Below are 24,405 nucleotides of genomic sequence, written 5' to 3'. Positions count from 1 at the left end.
GAGGACATGCTTGTTAACATACCAAGTACAGTTGGGTTTTGTGGTGTGACGTCTATAACCACAGCCTCCACCGAGGACTGAAGTTGCTGTTGGATACTGGGAAGGTCATTGAAATCAGACACAGATAGAACAAAATTGGGACCGTGGGATATCTTTTCCAGTTCTCTGCTATCAGAGCTCCTGGTTCCAATCGCGAAGGTCAAGACACCCAGCTGTTTGAGATCAGAGGCTGGTGCATCAACACTGTCAAAAGACCTTCCGCCACTTAGCAATAACAGGATCTGTGGAACTCCTTCTAGGCGCCTGCTTCCAGCAGAGGCTGTAAAGACATTATCCCTCAAGTACTGGAGAGCTGCTCCAGTGTTGAGGGGTCTTCCGCCTTTGTGTTTCAAACCTCTGACTGTGTCAAGGATTTCCCCTTTTGTCTTGTATGTGTTCAGATAGAAATTGACAGCTGGATCTCTGCTGTACTGCACCACTGACACACGGTCTTTGTTGTCGTCCACACTGAGTTTCTCTACTACTCTTTGGACAAAGTCTTGCATGGCTGGGAATCCACTTCTTGTACTATCAGATCCATCCAACAAGAACACAAAATCTCTTCCTGGTTGTTGTTTCTCCACTAGAAAAACATAGAATTGTAGAGATGTTTAGGTTTGTTGTCAAGTGTCATATGATGAAAACAAAGCGACATTTTAACAGCAATTCTGATGGCGCAACTGTTTTTTTCAAAGCTGAATTTAGTGAATTACACTTGAATACAGTTCAAATTGCATCCTACAATGATTTTGGAATGTAAGTAAGTCACTTTCTTACCAGTTTCTGTTGGTGTTACCGGCATAGCTCTCACTAGCACTGTGCTCATCACAGAGGAGAGCTGTTCTTGGACACTGGGGAGGTCAGTAAACTCAGACACTGATAGAGCGTAACTAGGGTCATATGATATCTTCTTCAGCTCTCCACTGTCAGAGTTCCTTGTTCCAATACCAACCACAATGATGCCCTGCTGTTTGAGAGCAGAGGCTGGGGTGTCTACATTGTCAAAAGACCTTCCACCATTTAGCAGGATCAACATTTGTGGAACACCCTGCAGGCGCCTACTCCCGGAGGAGTTTGTAAAGACATATTCTCTGACGTATTGGAGGGCAGCCCCGGTGTTGAGGGGTCTGCCTCCTTTGTGTCTCAACCCTCTAACTGAATCAACAATATCCTCTTTTGTGCTGTATGTTTTCAAGTAGAAATTGACCTCTGCATCTTTGCTGTACTGTACTACAGAGACACGGTCTCTGTCCTCTCCCACATTGAGTTTCTCCACCACCCTCTCAACAAAATCACGCATGGCAGGGAAGCCATTCCTTGTGCTATCAGAGCCATCCAGAAGGAACACAATGTCTTTTTTGGCAGAGTCAACTGAGAAAAGACAGGTAGACAAAATATTAAAACCGTTGCAATAATATGTGCATGGAATAGTTCTCAAGATTTGCACTATCTTTTTGAAAGCACCTAGCAATGACTACTTTAATTGTAAACAGTGAAAATAAAACCGGCACCCTCTCTATTTAAAAGTACAATGTAGGTCAAATAAGTCAGGTAGGCTTCAGGCCAACAAGAGGACATGCTTGTTAACATACCAAGTACAGTTGGGTTTTGTGGTGTGACGTCTATAACCACAGCCTCCACCGAGGACTGAAGTTGCTGTTGGATACTGGGAAGGTCATTGAAATCAGACACAGATAGAACAAAATTGGGACCGTGGGATATCTTTTCCAGTTCTCTGCTATCAGAGCTCCTGGTTCCAATCGCGAAGGTCAAGACACCCAGCTGTTTGAGATCAGAGGCTGGTGCATCAACACTGTCAAAAGACCTTCCGCCACTTAGCAATAACAGGATCTGTGGAACTCCTTCTAGGCGCCTGCTTCCAGCAGAGGCTGTAAAGACATTATCCCTCAAGTACTGGAGAGCTGCTCCAGTGTTGAGGGGTCTTCCGCCTTTGTGTTTCAAACCTCTGACTGTGTCAAGGATTTCCCCTTTTGTCTTGTATGTGTTCAGATAGAAATTGACAGCTGGATCTCTGCTGTACTGCACCACTGACACACGGTCTTTGTTGTCGTCCACACTGAGTTTCTCTACTACTCTTTGGACAAATTCTTGCATGGCTGAGAATCCACTTCTTGTACTATCAGATCCATCCAACAAGAACACAAAATCTCTTCCTGGTTGTTGTTTCTCCACTAGAAAAACATAGAATTGTAGAGATGTTTAGGTTTGTTGTCAAGAGTCATATGATGAAAACAAAGCGACATTTTAACAGCAATTCTGATGGCGCAACTGTTTTTTTCAAAGCTGAATTTAGTGAATTACACTTGAATACAGTTCAAATTGCATCCTACAATGATTTTGGAATGTAAGTAAGTCACTTTCTTACCAGTTTCTGTTGGTGTTACCGGCATAGCTCTCACTAGCACTGTGCTCATCAAAGAGGAGAGCTGTTCTTGGACACTGGGGAGGTCAGTAAACTCAGACACTGATAGAGCGTAACTAGGGTCATATGATATCTTCCTCAGCTCTCCACTGTCAGAGTTCCTTGTTCCAATACCAACCACAATGATGCCCTGCTGTTTGAGAGCAGAGGCTGGGGTGTCTACATTGTCAAAAGACCTTCCACCATTTAGCAGGATCAACATTTGTGGAACACCCTGAAGGCGCCTACTCCCGGAGGAGTTTGTAAAGACATATTCTCTGACGTATTGGAGGGCAGCCCCGGTGTTGAGGGGTCTGCCTCCTTTGTGTCTCAACCCTCTAACTGAATCAACAATATCCTCTTTTGTGCTGTATGTTTTCAAGTAGAAATTGACCTCTGCATCTTTGCTGTACTGTACTACAGAGACACGGTCTCTGTCCTCTCCCACATTGAGTTTCTCCACCACCCTCTCAACAAAATCACGCATGGCAGGGAAGCCATTCCTTGTGCTATCAGAGCCATCCAGAAGGAACACAATGTCCTTTTTGGCAGAGTCAACTGAGAAAAGACAGGTAGACAAAATATTAAAACCGTTGCAATAATATGTGCATGGAATAGTTCTCAAGATTTGCACTATCTTTTTGAAAGCACCTAGCAATGACTACTTTAATTGTAAACAGTGAAAATAAAACCGGCACCCTCTCTATTTAAAAGTACAATGTAGGTCAAATAAGTCAGGTAGGCTTCAGGCCAACAAGAGGACATGCTTGTTAACATACCAAGTACAGTTGGGTTTTGTGGTGTGACGTCTATAACCACAGCCTCCACCGAGGACTGAAGTTGCTGTTGGATACTGGGAAGGTCATTGAAATCAGACACAGATAGAACAAAATTGGGACCGTGGGATATCTTTTCCAGTTCTCTGCTATCAGAGCTCCTGGTTCCAATCGCGAAGGTCAAGACACCCAGCTGTTTGAGATCAGAGGCTGGTGCATCAACACTGTCAAAAGACCTTCCGCCACTTAGCAATAACAGGATCTGTGGAACTCCTTCTAGGCGCCTGCTTCCAGCAGAGGCTGTAAAGACATTATCCCTCAAGTACTGGAGAGCTGCTCCAGTGTTGAGGGGTCTTCCGCCTTTGTGTTTCAAACCTCTGACTGTGTCAAGGATTTCCCCTTTTGTCTTGTATGTGTTCAGATAGAAATTGACAGCTGGATCTCTGCTGTACTGCACCACTGACACACGGTCTTTGTTGTCGTCCACACTGAGTTTCTCTACTACTCTTTGGACAAAGTCTTGCATGGCTGGGAATCCACTTCTTGTACTATCAGATCCATCCAACAAGAACACAAAATCTCTTCCTGGTTGTTGTTTCTCCACTAGAAAAACATAGAATTGTAGAGATGTTTAGGTTTGTTGTCAAGTGTCATATGATGAAAACAAAGCGACATTTTAACAGCAATTCTGATGGCGCAACTGTTTTTTTCAAAGCTGAATTTAGTGAATTACACTTGAATACAGTTCAAATTGCATCCTACAATGATTTTGGAATGTAAGTAAGTCACTTTCTTACCAGTTTCTGTTGGTGTTACCGGCATAGCTCTCACTAGCACTGTGCTCATCACAGAGGAGAGCTGTTCTTGGACACTGGGGAGGTCAGTAAACTCAGACACTGATAGAGCGTAACTAGGGTCATATGATATCTTCTTCAGCTCTCCACTGTCAGAGTTCCTTGTTCCAATACCAACCACAATGATGCCCTGCTGTTTGAGAGCAGAGGCTGGGGTGTCTACATTGTCAAAAGACCTTCCACCATTTAGCAGGATCAACATTTGTGGAACACCCTGCAGGCGCCTACTCCCGGAGGAGTTTGTAAAGACATATTCTCTGACGTATTGGAGGGCAGCCCCGGTGTTGAGGGGTCTGCCTCCTTTGTGTCTCAACCCTCTAACTGAATCAACAATATCCTCTTTTGTGCTGTATGTTTTCAAGTAGAAATTGACCTCTGCATCTTTGCTGTACTGTACTACAGAGACACGGTCTCTGTCCTCTCCCACATTGAGTTTCTCCACCACCCTCTCAACAAAATCACGCATGGCAGGGAAGCCATTCCTTGTGCTATCAGAGCCATCCAGAAGGAACACAATGTCTTTTTTGGCAGAGTCAACTGAGAAAAGACAGGTAGACAAAATATTAAAACCGTTGCAATAATATGTGCATGGAATAGTTCTCAAGATTTGCACTATCTTTTTGAAAGCACCTAGCAATGACTACTTTAATTGTAAACAGTGAAAATAAAACCGGCACCCTCTCTATTTAAAAGTACAATGTAGGTCAAATAAGTCAGGTAGGCTTCAGGCCAACAAGAGGACATGCTTGTTAACATACCAAGTACAGTTGGGTTTTGTGGTGTGACGTCTATAACCACAGCCTCCACCGAGGACTGAAGTTGCTGTTGGATACTGGGAAGGTCTTTGAAATCAGACACAGATAGAACAAAATTGGGACCGTGGGATATCTTTTCCAGTTCTCTGCTATCAGAGCTCCTGGTTCCAATCGCGAAGGTCAAGACACCCAGCTGTTTGAGATCAGAGGCTGGTGCATCAACACTGTCAAAAGACCTTCCGCCACTTAGCAATAACAGGATCTGTGGAACTCCTTCTAGGCGCCTGCTTCCAGCAGAGGCTGTAAAGACATTATCCCTCAAGTACTGGAGAGCTGCTCCAGTGTTGAGGGGTCTTCCGCCTTTGTGTTTCAAACCTCTGACTGTGTCAAGGATTTCCCCTTTTGTCTTGTATGTGTTCAGATAGAAATTGACAGCTGGATCTCTGCTGTACTGCACCACTGACACACGGTCTTTGTTGTCGTCCACACTGAGTTTCTCTACTACTCTTTGGACAAAGTCTTGCATGGCTGGGAATCCACTTCTTGTACTATCAGATCCATCCAACAAGAACACAAAATCTCTTCCTGGTTGTTGTTTCTCCACTAGAAAAACATAGAATTGTAGAGATGTTTAGGTTTGTTGTCAAGTGTCATATGATGAAAACAAAGCGACATTTTAACAGCAATTCTGATGGCGCAACTGTTTTTTTCAAAGCTGAATTTAGTGAATTACACTTGAATACAGTTCAAATTGCATCCTACAATGATTTTGGAATGTAAGTAAGTCACTTTCTTACCAGTTTCTGTTGGTGTTACCGGCATAGCTCTCACTAGCACTGTGCTCATCACAGAGGAGAGCTGTTCTTGGACACTGGGGAGGTCAGTAAACTCAGACACTGATAGAGCGTAACTAGGGTCATATGATATCTTCTTCAGCTCTCCACTGTCAGAGTTCCTTGTTCCAATACCAACCACAATGATGCCCTGCTGTTTGAGAGCAGAGGCTGGGGTGTCTACATTGTCAAAAGACCTTCCACCATTTAGCAGGATCAACATTTGTGGAACACCCTGCAGGCGCCTACTCCCGGAGGAGTTTGTAAAGACATATTCTCTGACGTATTGGAGGGCAGCCCCGGTGTTGAGGGGTCTGCCTCCTTTGTGTCTCAACCCTCTAACTGAATCAACAATATCCTCTTTTGTGCTGTATGTTTTCAAGTAGAAATTGACCTCTGCATCTTTGCTGTACTGTACTACAGAGACACGGTCTCTGTCCTCTCCCACATTGAGTTTCTCCACCACCCTCTCAACAAAATCACGCATGGCAGGGAAGCCATTCCTTGTGCTATCAGAGCCATCCAGAAGGAACACAATGTCTTTTTTGGCAGAGTCAACTGAGAAAAGACAGGTAGACAAAATATTAAAACCGTTGCAATAATATGTGCATGGAATAGTTCTCAAGATTTGCACTATCTTTTTGAAAGCACCTAGCAATGACTACTTTAATTGTAAACAGTGAAAATAAAACCGGCACCCTCTCTATTTAAAAGTACAATGTAGGTCAAATAAGTCAGGTAGGCTTCAGGCCAACAAGAGGACATGCTTGTTAACATACCAAGTACAGTTGGGTTTTGTGGTGTGACGTCTATAACCACAGCCTCCACCGAGGACTGAAGTTGCTGTTGGATACTGGGAAGGTCTTTGAAATCAGACACAGATAGAACAAAATTGGGACCGTGGGATATCTTTTCCAGTTCTCTGCTATCAGAGCTCCTGGTTCCAATCGCGAAGGTCAAGACACCCAGCTGTTTGAGATCAGAGGCTGGTGCATCAACACTGTCAAAAGACCTTCCGCCACTTAGCAATAACAGGATCTGTGGAACTCCTTCTAGGCGCCTGCTTCCAGCAGAGGCTGTAAAGACATTATCCCTCAAGTACTGGAGAGCTGCTCCAGTGTTGAGGGGTCTTCCGCCTTTGTGTTTCAAACCTCTGACTGTGTCAAGGATTTCCCCTTTTGTCTTGTATGTGTTCAGATAGAAATTGACAGCTGGATCTCTGCTGTACTGCACCACTGACACACGGTCTTTGTTGTCGTCCACACTGAGTTTCTCTACTACTCTTTGGACAAAGTCTTGCATGGCTGGGAATCCACTTCTTGTACTATCAGATCCATCCAACAAGAACACAAAATCTCTTCCTGGTTGTTGTTTCTCCACTAGAAAAACATAGAATTGTAGAGATGTTTAGGTTTGTTGTCAAGTGTCATATGATGAAAACAAAGCGACATTTTAACAGCAATTCTGATGGCGCAACTGTTTTTTTCAAAGCTGAATTTAGTGAATTACACTTGAATACAGTTCAAATTGCATCCTACAATGATTTTGGAATGTAAGTAAGTCACTTTCTTACCAGTTTCTGTTGGTGTTACCGGCATAGCTCTCACTAGCACTGTGCTCATCACAGAGGAGAGCTGTTCTTGGACACTGGGGAGGTCAGTAAACTCAGACACTGATAGAGCGTAACTAGGGTCATATGATATCTTCTTCAGCTCTCCACTGTCAGAGTTCCTTGTTCCAATACCAACCACAATGATGCCCTGCTGTTTGAGAGCAGAGGCTGGGGTGTCTACATTGTCAAAAGACCTTCCACCATTTAGCAGGATCAACATTTGTGGAACACCCTGCAGGCGCCTACTCCCGGAGGAGTTTGTAAAGACATATTCTCTGACGTATTGGAGGGCAGCCCCGGTGTTGAGGGGTCTGCCTCCTTTGTGTCTCAACCCTCTAACTGAATCAACAATATCCTCTTTTGTGCTGTATGTTTTCAAGTAGAAATTGACCTCTGCATCTTTGCTGTACTGTACTACAGAGACACGGTCTCTGTCCTCTCCCACATTGAGTTTCTCCACCACCCTCTCAACAAAATCACGCATGGCAGGGAAGCCATTCCTTGTGCTATCAGAGCCATCCAGAAGGAACACAATGTCCTTTTTGGCAGAGTCAACTGAGAAAAGACAGGTAGACAAAATATTAAAACCGTTGCAATAATATGTGCATGGAATAGTTCTCAAGATTTGCACTATCTTTTTGAAAGCACCTAGCAATGACTACTTTAATTGTAAACGGTGAAAATAAAACCGGCACCCTCTCTATTTAAAAGTACAATGTAGGTCAAATAAGTCAGGTAGGCTTCAGGCCAACAAGAGGACATGCTTGTTAACATACCAAGTACAGTTGGGTTTTGTGGGGTGACGTCTATAACCACAGCCTCCACCGAGGACTGAAGTTGCTGTTGAATACTGGGAAGGTCATTGAAATCAGACACAGATAGAACAAAATTGGGACCGTGGGATATCTTTTCCAGTTCTCTGCTATCAGAGCTCCTGGTTCCAATCGCGAAGGTCAAGACACCCAGCTGTTTGAGATCAGAGGCTGGTGCATCAACACTGTCAAAAGACCTTCCGCCACTTAGCAATAACAGGATCTGTGGAACTCCTTCTAGGCGCCTGCTTCCAGCAGAGGCTGTAAAGACATTATCCCTCAAGTACTGGAGAGCTGCTCCAGTGTTGAGGGGTCTTCCGCCTTTGTGTTTCAAACCTCTGACTGTGTCAAGGATTTCCCCGTTTGTCTTGTATGTGTTCAGATAGAAATTGACAGCTGGATCTCTGCTGTACTGCACCACTGACACACGGTCTTTGTTGTCGTCCACACTGAGTTTCTCTACTACTCTTTGGACAAATTCTTGCATGGCTGAGAATCCACTTCTTGTACTATCAGATCCATCCAACAAGAACACAAAATCTCTTCCTGGTTGTTGTTTCTCCACTAGAAAAACATAGAATTGTAGAGATGTTTAGGTTTGTTGTCAAGTGTCATATGATGAAAACAAAGCGACATTTTAACAGCAATTCTGATGGCGCAACTGTTTTTTTCAAAGCTGAATTTAGTGAATTACACTTGAATACAGTTCAAATTGCATCCTACAATGATTTTGGAATGTAAGTAAGTCACTTTCTTACCAGTTTCTGTTGGTGTTACCGGCATAGCTCTCACTAGCACTGTGCTCATCACAGAGGAGAGCTGTTCTTGGACACTGGGGAGGTCAGTAAACTCAGACACTGATAGAGCGTAACTAGGGTCATATGATATCTTCTTCAGCTCTCCACTGTCAGAGTTCCTTGTTCCAATACCAAGCACAATGATGCCCTGCTGTTTGAGAGCAGAGGCTGGGGTGTCTACATTGTCAAAAGACCTTCCACCATTTAGCAGGATCAACATTTGTGGAACACCCTGCAGGCGCCTACTCCCGGAGGAGTTTGTAAAGACATATTCTCTGACGTATTGGAGGGCAGCCCCGGTGTTGAGGGGTCTGCCTCCTTTGTGTCTCAACCCTCTAACTGAATCAACAATATCCTCTTTTGTGCTGTATGTTTTCAAGTAGAAATTGACCTCTGCATCTTTGCTGTACTGTACTACAGAGACACGGTCTCTGTCCTCTCCCACATTGAGTTTCTCCACCACCCTCTCAACAAAATCACGCATGGCAGGGAAGCCATTCCTTGTGCTATCAGAGCCATCCAGAAGGAACACAATGTCCTTTTTGGCAGAGTCAACTGAGAAAAGACAGGTAGACAAAATATTAAAACCGTTGCAATAATATGTGCATGGAATAGTTCTCAAGATTTGGACTATCTTTTTGAAAGCACCTAGCAATGAGTACTTTAATTGTAAACAGTGAAAATAAAATCGGCACCCCCTCTATTTAAAAGTACAATGTAGGTCAAATAAGTCAGGTAGGCTTCAGGCCAACAAGAGGACATGCTTGTTAACATACCAAGTACAGTTGGGTTTTGTGGGGTGACGTCTATAACCACAGCCTCCACCGAGGACTGAAGTTGCTGTTGGATACTGGGAAGGTCATTGAAATCAGACACAGATAGAACAAAATTGGGACCGTGGGATATCTTTTCCAGTTCTCTGCTATCAGAGCTCCTGGTTCCAATCGCGAAGGTCAAGACACCCAGCTGTTTGAGATCAGAGGCTGGTGCATCAACACTGTCAAAAGACCTTCCGCCACTTAGCAATAACAGGATCTGTGGAACTCCTTCTAGGCGCCTGCTTCCAGCAGAGGCTGTAAAGACATTATCCCTCAAGTACTGGAGAGCTGCTCCAGTGTTGAGGGGTCTTCCGCCTTTGTGTTTCAAACCTCTGACTGTGTCAAGGATTTCCCCTTTTGTCTTGTATGTGTTCAGATAGAAATTGACAGCTGGATCTCTGCTGTACTGCACCACTGACACACGGTCTTTGTTGTCGTCCACACTTAGTTTCTCTACTACTCTTTGGACAAAGTCTTGCATGGCTGGGAATCCACTTCTTGTACTATCAGATCCATCCAACAAGAACACAAAATCTCTTCCTGGTTGTTGTCTCTCCACTAGGGAACATATAATTGTAGAGATGTTTAGGTTTATTGTCAAGAGTCATAGGATGAAAGCTAACCTCAATTTGTACAGCTTTTCTTGATTTAAAATTGACTTCAATAAAGGCTATCAATGCAATTATTCTTACCAATGACTTCAGTTTTTGGAACTTCACTTTTCAATGTTTCTTCCATAATTGTACCAACAACTTGCTCTTGTATATTTGTAAGTTCAGCTTCATCAGAAACAGAAAAAGTGTAACTTGAATTATGAGATAGTCTCTCCATTTCTTTAGGGTCAGCGTATTTTGTTCCAATGGTTAATATTGTGACATTGCTTTCTTTTAGAGAAGCAGAAGGCAAATCCACACTGTCATTTGATGGTCCACCACTTAGAACAACAAGAGTTTGTGGCACATTTGCAATGTATCTGCTACCTGAGGCAGTTGTGAATACATTTTCTTTAACATATGTGAGAGCTGCACCCATTTTCAGAGGTCTTCCACCTTTGTGTGAGAGCCTTCTGACAGCTGTCAGGAGAGCTTCCTTCTTCATAAAGGAATTTAAAAAGAAATTGGCTCGTGCCACATTGCTGAATTGAATAACAGCAACTCTGTCTTCATTTGGTCCAATATTTAACTTTTCTATTACTTTGTACAGGAAATCTTGAATTGCTGAAAATCCATTGCTGGTGTTATCAGATCCATCCAAAAGAAAAACTATGTCTCTTCCATTTTCCATATGTTTTTCTGTTAACAAAAGTGGAGTTGAATTATGTTAATCACAATCATTATATATGTATCACCAACGGAAGATTTGTTTGAATACATTTTCAAATAATCGAAATTCTTACCTGCTTTAGTTTCATCCCCAGCCCCCATTTGAGTGAGATGACTCATTAAACTTTGTTGAATACGAGGGAGATTTACAAAGTCGGGGACTGAGTAGGCATAATTTGGGTCAGCGGAAATGACTTGCATCTCAGCGGAATTTGTCATTCTTGATCCAATTGCAAATGTGACAACCCCTTCAGCCTTCAGCTTACTTGCAGGGCCTCGTGGAGAATCTCTAGACCTTCCACTAGCCAATATGACGAGTATGTGCTTGGTACCTTCCTGATGCTGACCTCCAGCCTTTGAAATAAAGACGTTATCCTTCACAAACTGCAATGCTGCTCCAATATACTGAGGTCTTCCACCTTTTGGTTTTAAACTTGCAACATGCTTAAGAACATCTTCTTTTGTTTTGTAGGTATTTAAATTGAAATTGAGTTCAGCATTGTTGCTATACTGCACAACAGCTACTTTATCTTTTCCTTGGTCCAGGTCTAAGCCTTCAACAATCTTTGCAACAAATTCACGTAAAGCAGGGAATCGACTCCTGACATCATCAGATCCATCAATGAGAAAGACAATATTTCTCCTTATACTGGTGCTTGAACCTAGAAAATTCCAGAGTCATATAAGTCGGTTAACAAAAGAAATCTGAAAACTGCGGATGAAAGTAAAATAAATGCAGTATACAGGGTTTGAATTGCTGTACATTATAAAGATAGTGTTCCATGTATCTATTAATTAAAGATAAAGTCAAGAAAAATCAATCTCACTCACCTACACCAGGGCTGTCAGTATCTTTATGAGATGCAATGTCTGACAGCAACTGTTCTCTCACAAGAGGAAAGTCAGAAATGCCCTTGATTAAATACTTCGCTTTAGGGCTGTGTGCTATTTGCTCCATCTCCACTCTTTCTGCATCAATCATGCCAACACTGAAAATTACAATTCCAGTCTTTCTAATTCTTTCCACTGGACCTAAGACATCATCTTCTGACTTTCTCCCACTTAAGAGAATCAGTATCTGTGGAACTCCTTGCTGGGATCTGCTCCCAGGTGAAGCACTGAACACATTGTTCTTCACGTAATCAAGGGCCAGACCAGTATTCACACTGAACCCTCCTTTTAGTTTGACATTGCTCAAATGACCGATGACATCGTCTTTAAGTGAGTGCGTGTTCAAGAAAAACTCAGAAGTGGGCTCTGTGCTGTACTGAGTCAGAGCCACTTGCACCTTGCTTGGCCCAATTTCTGTTTGCTTAACAAACTCTCTGACAAAATGAAAAATGTGTCTTTCACTTGCTCGCATTTCATCTGATCCATCAATAAGAAAAACAACATCGGCACTCAGCAGCTTTAACTCTGAAATTGTGGAAGTGTCTGAAATCGATAAAAACAAACATTTTACAAAACCAACATATTTACCTTAGACGGACATTTTTTTAGTATACAATCATACAACTTGTATGTCCATCTAGCAGATCTTCATGCAAAAATGATGGCTATTTCTCTAAATCTTACCAATTGCAGTTGGCATTTCTGTTGTTTCTTGAACACCCCTCAATGTGGCTTCTACAGATGTAGGTATGCTTTGCAGATTGTTAAAGTTTGTGACATGAAAATAATGTGCTGGAGTGAAAGAGATGGTTTGCATTTCCAATGTATCAGCATTCTTTGTTCCAATAGTAAAAGTATTTATGCCATTTTCTTTGAGTGATTGTGCTGGTCCTCTGACATCATCCCCTGACCTCCCACCACTAAAAACATACAAATATTGAGGGATTGATTCTGCACTTCTGCCTCCAACTGAGTCAGCAAAGACATTGTCTTTGACAAACTCAAGTGCTTTGCCAATGTTAAGAGGTCTGCCCAACTTATGTCTTATTGTTCTTATGGAATTGAGCACATCGTTCTTGGTTGAATAGGAATTCAGGTAGAAATTGGCTGTGGCATCACGGCTGAATTGAACAATAGCCACTTGGTCTCTGTTCTCATCAAGATTTAAACTTTCAACCATTTTTTCAACAAAGCCTTGTATCTCTTCAAAGCTGTTTCGTGAGTCATGTGATCCATCAATAAGAAATACTACATCTTTTTTCTCTGAATCTGCAACAAGGACAAAAGACTTAGAAAAAAATATGAAGTTCACAGGTAATTTAAAACGCTTCAGTGAATATTTCAGTTATAGCAATAATCTCGAATATATTTTAGCGCATTGCCTTATTATTTTTGCTAAAACGTTGTAGCCAAAAGATTTAAACATCACATCTTACCAAAACCTTTTGGGGAAGTGGTTTGCTCTGGACGTTGAGAAGCATCTCTTAACAATGACAACACATCCTGCTTAGCTGTCGGAAGTTCCTCGTAATCAGTAATAGAGACTGCATAATTGGGTTCATGAGAAATCGTTTGCAGCTGTAGGGTGTCAGCGTCAGTTGTTCCAATGGCAATTGTAATGACACCGGTGTCTTTCAGCATTCGGACCGGGGTCCTTATGTCATCCTCAGATCTTCCACCACTTAGTAGTATAAGTATCTGTGGAACTCCCTCAAGGAGTCTACTTCCTAATTCAGGAGTAAATACATGGTCCTTTACATACTGGAGAGCTGCTCCAATGTTGTGAGGATAACCTCCTTTGTGACTGAGGCCTCTTACTGCATCAAGAACATCATCCTGTGTTGAGTAACGTCTCAAGTCAAAATCAATCTCTGGCGCGTTACTGTACTGGAGCACAGCCACATGATCTCTGTTTGCATCAATATTCAGTTCTGCCACTATTCTCTGCACAAAATCTTTGATATCTGGGAATCTTCGCTGAGAATCATCAGAACCATCAAGCAAAAAAACAACATCTCTTCTGTTGGGATCTGCAATCATACAGGCAGTAAAACAAATGTTTGATGATGAAATGTGTGATGAAAAATGTTAAGTTCCTACAAGTATTAAATTACCCCATGAATTAAGTTATATGCCAATCTGAAGTTGTGCACAAGGTTACAGTATAAAGTCATAACAGTCATTTTTTTTTCTTACCATATAATGTGTGTTTGATAGTAGGGGTTTCATTGTTCATGATTTCAGAAAATATTTGCTGTTCAATGCCTGACAGATTACTGGAGTCTGCTGCAAAGAAAGCATGACTGGCTTCCTGTGAAATAGACTGTATCTCAAGGGTATCTGCATTCTTTATTCCAACCACATATACCATCGCACCGAATCCTCTCAAGTTTTTTACAGCATTTCTGACATCATCACTGGATCGTCCGCCAGTTAAAAGAACCAAAATCTGAGGGACACCCTGTTGGTGCCTACTTCCAGAAGAGGCAGTGAAAACATTATCCTTGACGTACTGAAGGGCTGCACCAGAATTTAGGGGTCTGCCTCCTTTATGCCTCAGAATGCGCACATTATCAGCAACATCCTTCTGTGTTTTGTGTGTGTTCAGAAAAAAATCAACAGAGGGTTCTCTGCTGTACTGCACCACTGAAACACGATCTTTGTTTTCATCCACATTGAATTTGTCAACCATTCTCTCAACAAAGCCAGTCATTGCCTTAAAGGCATTTTGCATTTCATCTGAACAATCCAGTAAAAATACAATATCGTGTTGAATGGACTCAGTTGGATCTGTAGAAACTTTAACAGACAGAAGGATGGTGCTCAATTAGTTAAATATGTATTATCATAGATAGATAGATAGATAGATAGATAGATAGATAGATAGATAGATAGATAGATAGATTGATTGATTGATTGATTGATTGATTGATTGATTGATTGATAGATAGATAGATCTTAAGCCTTACCTAATGCATTTTGTGGTTTTAGCCGTGACTGCTGTCGAGGCACTCTTTTCACAAATGCGGCAAGTTGTTGATAGATGCTCCCAATATCATCAAACCCGAGCACAGAGAAGGCATAGGAAGGGTTATGTGCAATCATTTGGAGCTCGATTATGTCTGAAGTTCTTGTTCCTACACAGAATAGAACAACTTTGTCCTGTTTTAGAGCCGCAGCAGCAATTGCAACATCATCTTGAGATCTTCCCCCACTCAACAAAATCAATATTTGAGGGACACCGTCCTGATGCCGACTTCCAGAAGAATCAGCAAAAGCATTTTTCCTCACGTAGTCAAGAGCTGCCCCAGTGTTAAGGGGTCTGCCTCCTTTGTGGTTCAACTGCTGGACTGCAGCAAGGACATTTAGTTTTTCATTGTAGGTGTTCAAACTGAAATGTGTCTGTGGATCCCTGCTATACTGGATCACAGACACACGGTCTTTGTTCTCACCAACACTGAGTGTTTCTACCACTTTTTGGACAAAGCTTTTCATAGCTGGGAAGCCATTCCGTGTGTCATCCGACCCATCAATTAGAAACACTATGTCTCTTTGAGGGGACTCTAATTCAACTAGAAAAAAATTGGAAAACCTTATTTAACAATTAGACATGTACTGCACAAGCAAAAATATATTATGGTGCAATAATTACACATTAGGTAGTTGGAGAGGTTATAACAGCTGGTATTTACTATGATAAGCAAGGTGTTAGATCTACTCAAAATGTATACAAATGGTAGATGAAGAATGTATTCAGATACTTGAAACCAACTACAAGATAAGAAAAATCATATTCCTCTTTCAGAAATGAAAGAAGTAAAAGTTTAAAAGAAAGATTTAAATATTCTCCAGCTCTAAATTAGTTGGTCAATGATGTGATATCATTGGCTCAAGGTAGAGCTTAAGAATAGAAAGAAGGGAGATGTTCTGATTGGCTGTCAAGAAAAGACTTGAAGGGAAAAAGGACGAGAGCCAATCAAGAAACAGTACTTCAAGGAAGTTGACTCGCCAGTGAAATCCAGTGAAAAAATGTTTGAGAAACATGAAACTGATCAGCTGACATTCTTCAGAAGGTGATGCAGTTTCATTGCAATTCAAACTATGGAAAATAAAGTGCATTAAACCAGCGGAAGGTCGCTTCAACTCTCAAATGCAAATATGGGACACGTCTTACCTATAACAGTGGGGGGCTCAATTTGTATTTCAGCCTTGACAAATGCAGAAATCTCCGGCTGAATAGACAAAAGTTCACCAAAGACAGGAAGGTTGAAAAGAAATCTGGAGGAGAAGGCAATTCTTTGAAGCTCCTCCAGCTTAGTGTTTTTCATTCCAATGGCGAAAGACAGAACACCGATTTGTTTTAGGTCTAATGCCGCTTGCGAGACATCGTCATTGGACTTGCCACCGGTCAGTAAAAATAGAATCTGAGGGACTCCCTCCAGGCGTCTGCTCCCGGATGAAGGTGTAAATACATGGTCTCGCACAAACTGTAGAGCATCTCCAGTGTTCCGAGGTCTTCCTCCTTTATGCCGGAGACTTCTGACAGCGTGGATTATTGCTTTCTTTGATCTGTGAGTTTTAAGGTTGAAGTAAACTGTGTTGTCATTACTATACTGTACGACCGACACCCGAATCTTATCTTCAGCAATTTCCAGGTCTTCCATCATTCTTCTGATGAACTCACGAATAGCTGGTAGGCCATTTCTGGACTCATCTGACCCATCAAGGAGAAACACTAAGTCCCTCTTATTGCTGCCTGTGTTAACAAGGTGATACATGGATAGAAAGAAAAATGATTCATCGATTGACGATCAAGATTTTCTAAGCCTCAAGTAGATTCATCAGCAAGAAAGAAGCTCAGAGAAATAAACTGAGCCCAGAAAGAAAGAAGAGCCACTGCTCTGAAAGTCTTAATTCAAGCTGCAAAGAACCATCTTTTTATCAGAAAGATGTATGATAGAATTTGCCAGTAACTTTTATGTCGACTTTTTGAAAGATATTTGAAAGAGTTTCACATTCTGGAAAAGCCTGAGAAATTAGCTTTTTCATAAAATGTCAGAAACGTGTCAGAAATTTGCCAAAACATTTGTAGTCGTTCATCATCTTTAAATTAGTAATTTGACTAAGAATTTAATTTAAATATTAATGATAGATATTAAGAGAGAGTAAATCATTTTATTCTGAAGACAAAGAACATTATATCGTACACCAAATGTAGGCATGTAATTAAACATGGAATTCTTACCTAATAAATCAGAGATTCCAGTCATGGTTTCCCCAGTCTCTTTGGTTATGTTCAGTATAGCAGCAAGTTGTGATTGTGCTGAGGGCAACTCAGAGAAATCCGTGACTTTGTATGTGAAACCAGGTTTGTAGGCAATCATTTCCAACTCAGAAAGATTTGCATCTCCCACTCCAACCCCCACTGACACAATGTCATGCTCTTTAAGGGCAGACGCTGAGCTTCTCACATTATCACTGGATGGTTTTGTAATTAGAACAATCAAAATCTGGGGCACTCCTTCTAGTCTTCTACTGCCCGTGGAAGAAGTGAAGACACTGTGCCTCACAAACTGGAGAGCTCCCCCTATATTCAGGCGTCTCCCACCCTTGTGTCTTAACTTATCAATAGCATTTAGCATGTCATTCTTTGTCTTGTGAGAATTCAGATAAAAGTTGACATCAGGGTTAGCAGCGAACTGAACCACAGACACTCTGTCATGGCTCTCACTGACAGACAGGCTCTCCACTATGCTCTTAACAAAGAGCTTTATCTCTGAGAATCCATTTCTTGTGTTATCAGAGCCATCCAGTAGGAACACAATATCTCTTTTTGCAGCATTGCTTTGTACTAAGACACAACAAATAATATTTAGTTATCCTGATAAAACATCAGTGGAAAATACATTTTTCATACAGAAGATGTTGCATACAGAAGAACTCAGAAAAACATTTAGCTTACCTTGCTGTAGAACCAGGGTCAACTCTTCCCTTGGAAGGCTCACGTAGTTGTTGAGCTTTTGTGGTACAGTGCTAAGCTCACTGAATTCCCTCAAATTGAAGGCAAAGGAAGGGTTGTGCGAAATGGCCGCAATCTGCCTCGGGTCTGCATCTCTGACACCAACACCAAATGGTACGACCCCGTCTGTTTTCAGCGCTCCTGCAGGATCCTTCACATTGTCCCTAGATCTGCCTCCAGTCAAAACGATGAGAAACTGAGGGACATTTTGTAAGGAACGGCTACCATGCCTTTCAGACAAGATGGTGTCCTTCATGAATCTAAGAGCAGTTCCTGTGTTTAAGGTTCGTCCACCAGTCAGAGTCATTCCATTGACAGCTCTTATTACCTCATCTTTGGTTTGATACGTGTTAAGGTAGAACGTTGGTGTTGGACTCTCACTGTGTTGAACCACTGACACTCGCACTTTGTCAATCCCGATGTCAAGTGGTTCAATGACTTTAATGATAAAATCCCTGATGTATTCAAAATCTCCACGAACACTTTCTGTGCCATCAATGAGAAAGGCAACATCCCTTTCCCCTCCAGCAGCTGAGGGACGAAAAAAATCAGTCAACTCTTTATGTATGTCACAATTAATCATTTATATCAACAGAAAGATTAAAAACTCACCAGGTTCATCAGGGAATACGGATGTTACTGTATCTGTATCGCCAACAACTGTTATCAACTTTGACATGATTACTTCAGCTACAGCTGGTAAACTAGAGAAGCTTGTTTCATGGTAAGCCAAATCTGGAACAAAGGCAACATTCCTCATTAGCGCTTCATCTGCTTGCCCAGAGCTGACTGTGAAGGTCAAAACACCAGCCAAAGCCAATTTATCAGCTACAGATTTGACCTGATTCTGATCCTGGGCTGGACCACCGGTGATCAGAACCAACACCTGCTGGACTCCCTGCCTCCTGCGTGAGCCAGTTGATACCCTGAACATGTTTTCAAGGGCATAATTCATAGCAGCGCCTGTATTCAGAACTGAGCCTCCGGAGAGTCTGAGTTGAGAGATTTTATCCACAACATCTTGCCTGTTGCTGTGACTGTTCAGATAAAATTCAATTTTCGGACGGTCAGCAAACTGCAGGAGACCAATCTGGACTCTTTCAGGACCTACATCCAGCTGGTTGACCACGTTGATAATGAAGTCTCTCATGAAAGGAAAGTTACTGCTGCCAATGTAGGTTGAGCCATCCACAAGGAAGACAATGTCTCTGACCACTATTTGAGTGTGCACTGTTGTTATCTCCACCACTAAGAAAAAGCACAAAAACAAAACAAATGATCCTCTTTATGATACCACTTACATATAGTTTCAGGCTTTTGAAGATGTAAAACAATTAGTGAAACACTAAGAATTAAGACTTACAAAGCAATCCGTAACACCTTTATATTTTCATTCTGCTTATTGTTTGCGTACACAAGGCTAGCCGTACTCCACAGACCATACGTTTTCCCCCTAAACTTTGTTTTACCAAAAGGTGTTTGCTCTCGCCCATCCACTCCTCTCTCTTTCGCCCAACCAATATTCTGCTCACACACAGTATGCGGTCACTTGTGATTTATATTCAGTATCCCAATCAATCGTGTACAAGGTCAACAACTATTTTAACAATTTTTATATTTTCAAAACGCATTTGCTTTAAAATCATTTGAAAGGGGAGGAGTGATGGTGGCATTTTAGGCAACTGAATGCTTCCATAACAAGAACAGTATCAAATGAAGTACTAAAAAAAGGTATCAAACTAAGTCATCCGTATTGCTTACATTTACACAGGTACAGTTATTAATTTTTTTAAACAATACGTATTTCTTTATGTAATAAAGTTGATTCTCTGCTGTTGATTTATGTGTAGGCCTAAGTATGAACTTGTTTTGAACATGTAAAACATGGTGCAATTCATCACTTAGTTACATTAACATTATTTACTCAAATTATGTTCAGCATTTCAACTTTCAACACATTTTGCGCAATTCTCAGGGCTATTAATGGTCAGAATCCATTCTTTGTGAATATGCCCATCAAAGTGGTACACTCATGGAAGGATTTTAAGCTTCATTACATCTGAAGCCAAAATAATTGCGTTAAAAAAATCCTGTTTCCTCCTCGTTCTCTTCAAAACATGGCCTTAAAATTGCTTACATTTAATTAATTTGTCATACCTTTTTTAGGTTTTCTGATCGCGGTTGAATTTGTTGACAAAATAACATTCTAAAATGTCCCATATGTATTGTCACACAACCAAAGGCAAGTAAGATTTAAATGGATTACTTTTATCATGCAGCATACTTTAACGTTCAAAGCATCTGCATTCATTGTGTCCACTTTTTTCAAGGTTGTACTTTAATATGTCAAATGTTATATTTCAAATGTACTTATTTTGTTCATTTAATTATTATTAAAAACGTACCTGGCTCTGTGGGTTGTTCAGTCACCACCACCCCAGCTAGAGTGGAGAGCGCATCAACTATGTCCTTTGGGTTGCGAATCAATTGCCGGAAGTCCCTCATATAGAATGCAACGCTGTCAGCAAAGGCTATCTGCTGCAGCTCCGGCACCTCTGCCGTTTTGGAGCCTGCAGCTAGAGTCAACACGCCCAGTCTCTGCAGGGCCAAAGCTGGTGCTTCCACACTATCACTGGACTTTTTGCTGGTCATCAGCAGTAAAACCTGGGGTATCCCCTGGTTCATACGACTGCCCTTCTCAGGCCGCAGCATATTTGTCCGCACAAAGTCCAAGGCTGCTCCAATGTTAACGGTCTGTCCAGGTCTTGGTTTGATAGAGCTCAAAGCCGCAGTTAATTCCTCCCTGGACCCATAGGAGTTGAGATCCATCTCAAGTCGAGGGACATTGCCGAACTGGGCCACGCCCACTTGAACTTGATCTGGGCCAATCGGCATGATTTCCACAAACCGCTTGATGAATTCACGCACAGAATTGATGATCGTTGCACCCATTGTACTATCGATTAGGAAAATTATGTCTCTTTTTCCAACTGCCAAAACTGAAAAGAAAAGAAAATACATTAATAAGAGAATACTGGTTCATTTCCAACACGTTATAAATAATACATATTTTAGGTCTGAAGTATAATAAAAGCCTAATAAGTATAGTCTGTTAACTAACATTGAGAAGAAGAAAAAAAACTGTGTATTTTCATAAATATGAATTAAGATTTGAAATCAAAATCAAACAAGAGAGTTTTTTTATTTGATGTTTTGACCACTGCCGATGGACAAGATGTGTTTTATAGAAAGCATAAATCAAGCTTAGAATACAAAAGGTGGTTTTAAGTCTTATTATGGATTAATTAATAAAATAAAATAAAAACATATATATACATTGGTGAAAGCCGATTTTGATGTCTTTGTCTTTTGGACTGTCCACACAATTTGACAAAGCCTAATATATACATGGGACATTTACTTGAACGTGTTTTTTCTCACGATTGTCATATTGCTGGAAATTTCAACCCAGTCTCACAAAAAAACGTGTAATAACTACGTTGGTCCACAACATAGGACGTAGTATTTCTACAAAAACGCCTCTGAAATTGTAAGATCCCTACGTTTTTTTTCACCATTCATTCCAATGGCTGGCGTCTATTTCACGTGATCTTCAAATTTCTCCCTGCAGAAAAAAAAAACATGGCCGAACTTCGTTTTATTATCGGTGGAAAATGCCTATTTTAAAGTTAGTTTGGGCATTAAAATACGTTTTGATGTTATTTGATGCGAGAGATATGAGTTGTTATTTCAGATTATGTGTGCAGTGGATGAGCTTTAGTTTGCTAGTTATTACGAAGATTACTTCAGGAAATTGTGTCCATACAACGTTTTCATTGTTACCAAGGTGGTTGCTAGGGACGCTGCTATCAATATTATTTCTGTTATGATGTGTAAACAGACCGAAAACATTTGTTTTAAATAAAATAATACTTTATTCCGAGTGTGCTTGCAAAAAGCAAGCACACTCGGAATAAAGTATTATTTTTGAAATTCTCTTTGAAAGTCATCACATAACTATGATGGGCCGTACAGGCCGTAATTCATACTGGTCCTCTCACGCACATACATTCTCCTTATACTGTATACTGTTCATACATTTTCACTCTTACACACATATATTCTCCTTTCACATACATATATTTTCCCTCTTACATACATATATTCTCCTTTCACATACATATATGTTCACTCTTACACACATATTCTCCTTTCACATACATACATTTTCACTCTCACACACGTATATATTTACACTCACACATTCATACATTTTGCTCTCATATTATCATATTTCAATGCAAACATTCATATATTGTCACTCACACATTCATGCATTTTGTTCTCATATTCATATATTTTAATTTATAAATGTTGTTCTCATGCACATTCATTCCATGTTTACATTTAATATTATAAATAATATATGCATGTGTGAAGACAATATATGTATGCAAGAGAAGAATGTATGTATGTATGAAGACAATGTATGTATGCAAGAGAAGAATGTATGTATGTATGAAGACAATATATGTATGCAAGAGAAGAATGTATGTATGTGTGAGAGAAAGTATAGTGGAAACGGAAGGAGTATGGTTGAAACGGAAGGCAGGTCATTATCGCGCTGTGATTGGCTCAGAAGGTCGAGCGGGGCGGGCTCATGTTCAAAACTTCTGATTCAAATCAACACGATGGAGGGAGATGCATCTGTGTATCTACGGACCATTTTTTTTTCTTTATTAAAAAAGTAAACGGAAGAGTGTTTGAGAGGCGTTTTTGCCCTTTTGCTTTTTACCTTACTAAATGGTCTAATGGTCATTGGAGCGAGGGGGGGGGGGGGGGCGCGAAACTCGCGGAAGTGATTTCAAAGCAAAAAGCACTCGTTTGCTTGGAACGGTGATATTATAAACAAGAGCAAACTAGGTGAATTTAGCGATCACAACGAAAACGGCCAAGACACACATTGAGCCCAGAAAATGAATGTTATTAAGGGCTGTAAAATAATAAGCCTGTGTCTAAAATGGACAACATTGTTAGGAGATTTAAACTATAGCCTACAGCGGTTCTGCACTGCGGTCACTTCAGCCGTCTCTCAAGTTTTTTTTCAAATCAGCAGCTCTTTTTTTCCCTGCTATATTTGATGATCGATACAAATATTTGTTACGACAACTTCTTAATAAAAGTGACACTGTTGGACTCGGTAATAGTTTGCCTGCTACCAAAAATAAAATGAATTACTTTTACTGTGTACTTTATGAGTAATCCTCTGTCAAAGTCCCCTCCATAGTAGCCTACATAATGCATGTTTTCTGCTATCTTTGACGAATGATAAAAATACAATTTTACCACTAGTTCTTAATGATATTGACTGCGGTCAACTCAGCCGTCTCTCGCATTTGTTTGGTCAAATGAGCAGCTCTTCATCTTTGAGTGCGCGATTAATGGCGTCTTTACGGTAATCGCAGAGAAGCGGCGCTGACGGTAGTACAAGAGTTTATGCTATTTGATGAGGGATAAAATGATTTTTAGCCATACGTTTTTTAATAAAATTGGTAACGTTGGACTCAGTACTTGTTAAACTACTACCACAAATACAATGAAGTAGCCTACTTTTACTGTGTAGGCCTACTATTTGAGTAATACTCTGTCAAACTCCCCTCCAGAGTACAATAATGCATGTTTTCTGCCCTCTTTGAAGAAAGATAAAATTATTTTTTGCAATAAGTTCTTAATAAAATCGGTACTGTTGAATTCAGTACAACTTGGACTACTACCAAAAGTACAATGAAGTAGGCCTACTTTTACTGTGTACTTTTTGAGTAATACTCGTTAAATTCCTGTTCAAAGTATACAAATTAATGTATTCTGCTATCTTTGATGAGAGATAAAATGATTTTTTGCAATAAGTTCTACATGAAATTGATACTGTTGGACTCAGTACTACTTGGACTAGTACCACAAGTACAATCAAGTACTTTTACTGTGTACTTTTTGAGTAATCCTTTGTCAAACTCCACCCAGTACAATAATGCATGTTTTCTGCCATCTTTGATGAGAGATAAAAGGTTTTTTTGTACTCATGGGTGGAGTTTGTATCGATCATCAAATATAGCAGGGGAAAAAAGAGCTGCTGATTTGAAAAAAAAACTTGAGAGACGGCTGAGGTGACTGCAGTGCAGAACCACTGTATAGTTTAAATCTCCTAACAATGTTGTCCATTTTAGATACAGGCTTATTATATTTACAGCCCTTAATAACATTCATTTTCTGGGCTCAATGTGTGTCTTGGCCGTTTTCGTTGTGATCGCTAAATTCCCCTAGTTTCCCCCTTACATGCATATATTATTTATAATATGAAATGTAAACATCGAATGAATGTGCATTAGAGCAAAATGTATAAATATGAGCATTAAAATATGAATATGAGAACAAAATGCATGAATGTGTGAGTGACA

General features: G+C 40.7%; 2 protein-coding genes across 4 annotated transcripts in view; both read right to left on the bottom strand.

The window, feature by feature from the left end:
* The window catches only part of LOC307027912 (uncharacterized protein), a gene marked incomplete at its 3' end in the record, with an annotated part of 31,690 nt that extends 21,156 nt beyond the window's left edge, over nt 1–10,534 (bottom strand). The window contains exons 1-14 of the mRNA XM_079662608.1: nt 10,411–10,534; nt 9,677–10,276; nt 8,862–9,455; nt 8,068–8,667; nt 7,253–7,846; nt 6,459–7,058; nt 5,644–6,237; nt 4,850–5,449; nt 4,035–4,628; nt 3,241–3,840; nt 2,426–3,019; nt 1,632–2,231; nt 817–1,410; nt 23–622 (exon numbers count right to left, since the gene is read on the bottom strand). Of these exons, the coding sequence (XP_079518734.1) occupies nt 23–622; nt 817–1,410; nt 1,632–2,231; nt 2,426–3,019; nt 3,241–3,840; nt 4,035–4,628; nt 4,850–5,449; nt 5,644–6,237; nt 6,459–7,058; nt 7,253–7,846; nt 8,068–8,667; nt 8,862–9,455; nt 9,677–10,276; nt 10,411–10,456 (7,810 nt within the window). The 5' untranslated portion in view covers nt 10,457–10,534. The remainder of the gene's footprint in view (nt 1–22; nt 623–816; nt 1,411–1,631; nt 2,232–2,425; nt 3,020–3,240; nt 3,841–4,034; nt 4,629–4,849; nt 5,450–5,643; nt 6,238–6,458; nt 7,059–7,252; nt 7,847–8,067; nt 8,668–8,861; nt 9,456–9,676; nt 10,277–10,410) is intronic.
* Nucleotides 1–24,405, bottom strand: part of LOC307029901 (collagen alpha-3(VI) chain-like) — an 86,616-nt gene that overhangs the window by 44,349 nt on the left and 17,862 nt on the right. For all 3 annotated transcript variants that reach the window (XM_079665998.1, XM_079665999.1, XM_079666000.1), the window contains 3 exons: nt 20,356–20,949; nt 18,563–19,198; nt 17,894–18,481 (listed from right to left, as the gene is read on the bottom strand). In XM_079665998.1, coding sequence (XP_079522124.1) covers nt 17,894–18,481; nt 18,563–19,198; nt 20,356–20,949 — 1,818 coding nt within the window. The remainder of the gene's footprint in view (nt 1–17,893; nt 18,482–18,562; nt 19,199–20,355; nt 20,950–24,405) is intronic.

The sequence above is a fragment of the Notothenia rossii genome (genome assembly GCF_949606895.1).
Source record: "Notothenia rossii genome assembly, chromosome: 2".
Lineage (NCBI taxonomy): Eukaryota > Metazoa > Chordata > Actinopteri > Perciformes > Nototheniidae > Notothenia > Notothenia rossii.
The sequence above is the reverse complement of the archived record's forward strand: the minus strand, read 5'-3'. Positions and strand labels throughout refer to the sequence as shown.